Genomic DNA, 7,746 nt, shown 5'->3' on the forward strand with positions numbered 1-7,746 from the left:
AGGGGGTTAAGCCATGTTTCAAACCTCACAAAGGATCCTACCCATCTGCAATGATTGTATTGGGTCCCTAGAGTTCATAAGTAGTGAGAGGAAAAGCATAATCCATAGAAAGCAACTAGAGGAGGTATTACCCTCACATGTCTAGGTTGAAGCCTAAGTGGGATAGTGGCTTCAAGAGAAGATTTTGAGGTGTGAAGTTGTATCAAAGTTGCTAGGTGTTAGTGATATTTTCAAGAATTTGAAATGCGTTGTAAGGTACTATTTTATTTTTACTAAACTAGAGATTAGTTGGGATATTCTACATAGTTTCTAGTTAAACTAGTTTTGCGGGCTATAGGTAATAGTCATTGTTTCCTAGTGTTCTCTACATCATCTTGTTTAGGGATTTATGTATGGAAAATTTTCAACCATCATAAAAATATGATTCTTTTGACCTTTCTTGGTTAATCATTGCCATTTTTTGTAGATTTGGATTCAGATGGCATCCTCAAATTGATGGCTCTATCACATACAATGTAGGATATAGGAAATTACAAAATGCTGAACAAATATTTTCAACATAAATTCATATAAAAAAATCAACAAAAAGGTTTCAAATCAATGATATAGAAGAGAAGGGTAATGTATTGGACATCAATGTATGTGGAGAAGCTCAAAACTATGGATCTCAATGGGAATCCAGATGATGCTCAATTAGAGGCTAGAAAATCGCCATAGACAAGAAGCTAAAATAAATAGTATAATTATTTTTACCTAATTTTTGACTTGGTCATATAGAAACCAAATTGACATCAAATGACCGATTGAAATCATCAAAAGAAACATTAGGATCAAAATCAAAATGAAAGTCAATTGCACCAAGTCAACTCTTAAGTCAACTCTAGTCAAAGTTCAATTAAATATAAGTCAAATTCAATCAAATCATTTGTAGAATAAACTCAATATATTTTAAAGCTTTATTTAAATAATTTCATATGTGAATTAGTCAAACCAGGTCAAACTATAGTCTAAATTGAAAAATAAAGTCAAATCAAAGTCAAAGTTAGCCAAACTCATCTCAATATAACTCAAAATCCATTTTAATCAATAGAATCAATTTCTAATCAATAAAATATGTTCAAAATTAGTTCATAATATTTATTTCCTTTCTATTTCTCTCCCAAGGGAGGCTAATAATTAGAATTGATAAATCAAACCGTCAAACACATTATCACTTTTTGAAATTGAGGCATGGGTTTAATTTAGAGAATTAAAATTTTGTTAGAAAATTAGAAGCATTAATGTCCATCAAATCATCATATTGTTAGTTAAATTTCATCAAACATCCTTGAACAATCAAGGCATCTACAATAAAATTAAATCTTAAATCAATCAACTACTAATCGAATTAGAAATCCAGTTTATCAAATTGAACTAAATAATATTGATAAGTAGGACATAATTTCATAAAATTAATTAGTAGGAGTTAATTAAACTAAATGATTTTGCCAAGGGTATATCAAATTCATCAAAATCCATATCAAGTTGGTTATATTGAACCAATAAATCATAGGGAATGAGTTATTTCATCTAATAACTTGCTTGCTCTTACTAGTGTTTTCATCATTTAAATTAATAGGGACATGTGATGAACTTCATCATAGCACATCAAATTCATTATTCTTTATAATTGACATCACCAGAATAAGTAGATTATTAATTTTATCACTTCATATCAATTTGGTTGTCTTGCTTTCAAACTTATCATGAGGCACCACATCAAGATTTTATATTTTACACATACTTTATATTTTAAATAGTTTCTTGAGGATCTATATCAAACTATTTTCTGAATCTAAACCCTATTGACATCAAACATTAGATGCACACTAATAAAATGTTTCTTCAGGGAGAGGCAAATCTAATCACCTAGAATTTATTCTATCCTTATCAAAAGACCTAAATAATGATAAAATAGATCCAAACCCTAATTAGGTGATTTAACCCTAGTTAAGGTAAATAAATAAATTCAAACATAGGATTACTTGTGTAACTAGATTACATCAATTTAATTAAATAGTTCATAAATACTTGAAGATTAGTGATCAATCATCAAAGTATATTAATCAACTTATTGCCCAAAATATTTAATTATATTGATATTAATTAAGTGAATTAATTAATTGTCCTATCATCCACTCAAGTCACAAAAAACATAATACTTAAAACCAAACATTAGTGAGATGGAATAACATGGATCACTCAAGGTCCTACTCTCAACCACTCATTGTGGACCAATACCAACCATAAAATTTAAATTCAATCAATTTCTTCCAAGAAAAATATTTAAAAAAACCCACATAGAGGCATTTTCATCTAGAATATTTATAAGGAGATCATGCCAAATTGATTCTAGAGTAATTTTATTACATTTGTGAGATAATTCTAAACTCATCATATTAGATCATAATTCATTTTATTTTACATGTTAATAAACCATATACATTTATTATTAAAATCATTTAAGATTTTTTAGCATTTAATTGCATCAATTATAGGATCAATTGCATAGTTTAATCATTATGATAATCTAAATTGCACTCATGTAGACACATTTTTAGTTGAATCTCTATTTTATTGTCATTTGCTATTAATCTTATGCATATTGTGAGAATAAATTTCCACTTTAGATCATACCTAAATCTATAGGAAAGAGTTTTTAATTTGATTGGTTATTTGATGTTCTTTGGTTTGTTTATAATATACTAACCAATTGAGATGATGAATTACTGAGAGTCATGTATCCAAATTTTTAGGTTATAACAATTCATAGACATAGCTCTACGGTGGAATCCTTCCCACAAAATATCCAATCAAAATATATTTTTCAAATTAGTCACAAGAACAATAAAAATCCTATAAAGTAAGACAACGTTCAACATGCTAGAGGTCATGCCTTTTGATTGATTGAACTTGTAAGGATGCTTCTTTAGAGATACCATGATCCCATGTTTCTGCAACTGAAACACAAGGATCATGTTTTTGGCTAAAGCTAGAAAAAATCATATTAAAACCTAAAAATCATGTAGTAAAAATTTTGTATGACAACACAAATATGCAAGGATTTAGATAGACCATCTGTACTTATTACTTAACCAATCCTTTCATACTTTTTAGAACTTTGGTATCACTAATAAGAACAACGTCAATGTTCTCTTGAATTTACTTTTTGCTAGCTAGGAGTAGAGCTTCATATTATTAATAATTTGATCTCTAAAGATCCTATTTTTTCTATACTTCCATAAGGCCCATTAAAAAAATGTAGTCTCTATCTTCAAAGGTCTTGCATAACTAGGCATTCCAAGGAGAAATAGTTTAAACTATACAAAAACAACCTTATACTACATAGAAAGATCAAATTGATGAATAATGAGAAGAAAACAAATGACTAAATGTAATAGGCATAAGGTAAGTAAAAATTTATATGATCAACACTTTTAAAATCCATAAAATATAAGAGAAACCATTCACAAACAAGAGCCCTCTTTTATTTAATTTGTTGAAGATATGACTATTAATATGAACACTAATTCACCAAAAATTATTAATTTTAAGAATAAGTTTAGATATCCAAACTTGATTCGACTACAAGGGTTCGTCAATGTTCTTATTCAAGAAATAATATGCAGATCAAATAGATAAGATATACAAGGACTAGTGTTGTAATATATGCTCATCTTTTCTCTAACTTAAAAAAATATTAGAATAGCTAAGAATCTATTACATAGAATAATTTTTTTATTATATGTTCTATAAAAGTCAAAAAATTTCTAAAGCCCTTATCTTTAGAAATTTTATTACGAATGCTTTCCTAGAAATGTTGATTCTCATACAAATTAAATAATTGTAGGAAAATATACCATTCATTCTTATGAAAATATCTTTGATAGAATTAAAGTTGTTAAAATTCTAGAATTTGATATTATGTTTATGATAAGCAAAATATTCTTTCCTTCCCATTTTACAATTTTCAAGTTTTCCATTTTTTTATAAATTAATCCACACCACTTGGAAGATTAAAAATATATATAAATTTCCCAGTATAATCATCATTCAAGTGAAAAATATGGTAACAAGAAGATATACGAATAAGTGTGTTGTAGAGGAATTCTTGCAAAGGGAAGGGAGGCATCAAAGTGTATGATGAAGCAATTCACTGCTAATGCATAGTTAAAGAGGAGAAGTCGGCTTGTGTCATAAAAGAGAGGATGAGTAGGCGCGTCACATAAAAATATAGATGAATTTTTATGTGGCAGTTGAATGATGTTTTTTTGTTTTTTTAACAGACAATGCAAGGAATGAAGTAACGAGTGGTAAGAAGTAGTTGGATTTATGGAAAGATGAAGAGAGGTTATTAATAGGGATATGATGTATAATGTGTTTGATTATTAAGATAGAATTGAATTGTATATTTGTATATGAGTGTTAGAGAGCTTGCATGTAGAGTATGTTGAGGATTTTATAGGATATTAGTAGAGGATTACATATTGATGAAATTAGTTCATATGATTTTTTATCTTTTCTTTCAATTATAATTAAATATTTTATCAGTGGAAAACTTATGTTCTTGAAATAAAGATTACAAATTCAACTCCCATATCAGATACAGTAAGACAAATAGATCCCTCTCATATATATCTTACCAATTGAAAATGTGACCCAAAAAAATTAAAATTACAAAAAATAATAAAACTTATATAATAGTCCCAAGTTACTATAAAGCGTCTGAAGAATTTTTGCTTTTTCCTAAACAAATTTTGGAAGGATAATGAAAATAATGATAACAAATAGAACTTTACAAACTCCCTTGCTTTACAAAATAGAATTCTACCCAAAATAACATTTTATTTATAAATTTTAGGGAATCTCAAGTCGATTATTGGTATCAACAAAATCGAGCCTCACTCACTCGCATAGCAATTTGTTTGAATGCGAATCCTCAGCAAATTAATAAAGCGAGTGTTCGATGGGCTGAAAACATTCCATTGGTGAGAAATAGAATTTCTATATCGATACAGGAAATATTCCATTTTGGTTTTGCTTTTTCCTAAACAAATTTTGGAAAGATAATGAAAATAATGATAACAAATAGAACTTTACAAACTCCTTTGCTTTACAAAATAGAATTCTATCCAAAATAACATTTTATTTATAAATTTTAGGGAATCTCAAGTCGATTATTGGTATCAACAAAATCGAGCCTCACTCACTCACATTGCAATTTGTTTGAATGCCAATCCTCAGCAAATTTAGAAAGCGAGTGTTCGATGGGCTGAAAAGATTCCATTGGTGAGAAATAGAATTTCTATATCGATACAGGAAATATTCCATTTTGGTATCTAAGGAAAAGAGATGAGAAAACAGAAACTTGAATGTGAGATACGATATTATTGGTCAGAGAAGCGACCCACAAATCGATCATGGGCTTCGTCGTTTACTATATATTGAGCCACTGTCTACATATTAGTGTAGCCACTGCCTACATCAGATTTTGTATCTGATAAAAGCACAAGCATATATATTAAGAGGATGAAGGTTGGAGAAAGTAGCCGTGGGCGATGGGAGGTTGGAGAAAGTAGCCGTATAAGAAGACAGAGGAGGAAATCCAAGAGTGTCCGGGCGGAATTATTATTTCCCGTTGGGAGAATTGGAAGGTACTTGAGGAAGGGCAGATATGCAAAGCGGGTGGGAGAAACAGCTCCCGTATACATGGCCGCCGTTATGGAGTATATAGCCGCAGAGGTATTATTAATATTTTAGATTAAAAATGTTAAATAGTTATAAGATTTTTATTATCTATTTAAATTTGATATATAATTTTTGGATTTTATTGTGTAGCTTTTTTAATCAAGATGTTAAATCATACTATATGATTCATCAATACAATGTATTTAATTAATATAAAATTACTACACAATCAAATCTAAAAACTATCTATCAAACTTTTGCTATTTAATAACTCATATTTAATTCATATAACCTGATTCAATTTGTTTCTAGCCGTATTTGAATGGCCTTTCTCATTCTGACATTTTCATTGAGGATTTAAAGTTAACAGTGACTCACTCAATTTTGATGTTGTTCAGGTGTTGTTTATGGCGGGGTGTAAGGCGAGAGGTATGAAGAGGAAGAGAATAACTCCTCGGCATATTGCTTTGGTGATAAGGGACGATGAGGATATCAGCCAAATTTTGAGAGGCGTTGTGATTCCGCACAGCGGTGTACACATTGAGAAGCCCGCTGAGAAGCCACCTGCGAAGAAGAAATCAGAGAAACCGTAGGAGGAGGAGAAAAGATGACTCTTTAGTCTCATGCTCATATTCGTTATGGAAATAGTGTACGATGGAAACAGTTGGAGTGTAGAATTTATCTCCTCAATGTAAACTTTGAGGAAACATCGGTGTTCAATCATGTTCGTAACAGTTTCTTCTATTATTATTAGTATAAATATTATTGTGACACATTTTGAATTTTAGCCAGGCTTTAATCACTGATTAATTTTGTTTTGTTTTGTACAACTGACAAATAATTAATTTTAACTTTAGCATACATGCAAGATTTTTAATGTTACAATTTAAAAAATATATTTTGTTAATATTTGATTGGGTGAATATATTGGTTGGGTTACTTGGTTTTTGATTTTTAATTAGATGAATGTGATTCATTTTTAATATTTTTTTAATGTAAGTGGGTTGATTTAAATTTTTTATATTTTAATATTACATTTTTTTATAATATAATTTTTGTCATTCAATAGAAAATACTAAACCAAATCTTCCTTATATTATATAATCATTTAAGAAATATTATTATTATAAAGATATTATAATTTATTTATAATATAATAGTATCACATGAGATATTTATATATACAATAATATATATATAAATAATTATATTAATAAATAATATATAAATTTAAATTATAATTAATATCATTATAGAAAAATATAAATGTATAATATTTTAATTAATTAAAATATTTTATAAACTATAATAAATTTATTAAATTAAAATTATATTTATATAAAATCTAAAGGCAAGTACTAAGCTACTATGTGACACTTGTTGTACTTGTCATACTCAAATTCTATTGCATCCACCATATTCATTTCTCTTTTCTTCAGCATAATTTTTGGATACAAATGTTAATGTAAACCTTCTCAACTTTGTTTTATTAATATAAAATTAATAAATCATTTCATTTTTTTATTAATATAAAATTAATATTCATTGATAATTAAATTAAAATTTTAATTTATTATGTACTTTATAGTTTTTTAAATATATTTATAATGATATTTAATATAATTTGTTAAACAATATAATACTTAAATATAGTAAGTAAAAATGCTAATTTTATTTATTGTATTAGTGAGCTTAAAACTATTTCAAAATTAACAATAAGAAAGATAATATTTATGAACAATAATAAATCTTTTCAAAAAAAATTAACATCAACTTTATATATTTATATTACTAACAATAGCAATATTAATTTGATTTAAATTTAGCTGACATAATAAATTATAATCACATAATCTGAAATGGTCAACTTGAAGAGCTTCATATAGTTATTCTAATACCAAGGTACTAATATGATAAGGCACCTCTCTCATTATGTTTCTTGGAGGAATTTGGGAAAAGTCCTCCATAATTGCAAGAGGCTAATAGTGGTAAGGGATTTGTCAATGGTAAGTGTTTTGT

At 27.7% G+C, this 7,746-nt stretch overlaps 1 protein-coding gene across 1 annotated transcript; it reads left to right on the forward strand.

The window, feature by feature from the left end:
* Positions 1–5,568: 5,568 nt before the first annotated feature.
* Positions 5,569–6,320, forward strand: LOC149558459 (uncharacterized). Its single transcript, XM_089830852.1, has 2 exons — positions 5,569–5,781; positions 6,126–6,320. Exons 1-2 carry the CDS (start codon positions 5,569–5,571, stop codon positions 6,318–6,320), a joined length of 408 nt encoding a protein of 135 aa, XP_089686978.1.
* Positions 6,321–7,746: the final 1,426 nt, after the last annotated feature.

The sequence above is a fragment of the Cupressus sempervirens genome, chromosome 5 (genome assembly GCF_028749045.1).
Source record: "Cupressus sempervirens isolate cs-2001-9-10 chromosome 5, ASM2874904v1, whole genome shotgun sequence".
NCBI classification, from domain to species: domain Eukaryota; kingdom Viridiplantae; phylum Streptophyta; class Pinopsida; order Cupressales; family Cupressaceae; genus Cupressus; species Cupressus sempervirens.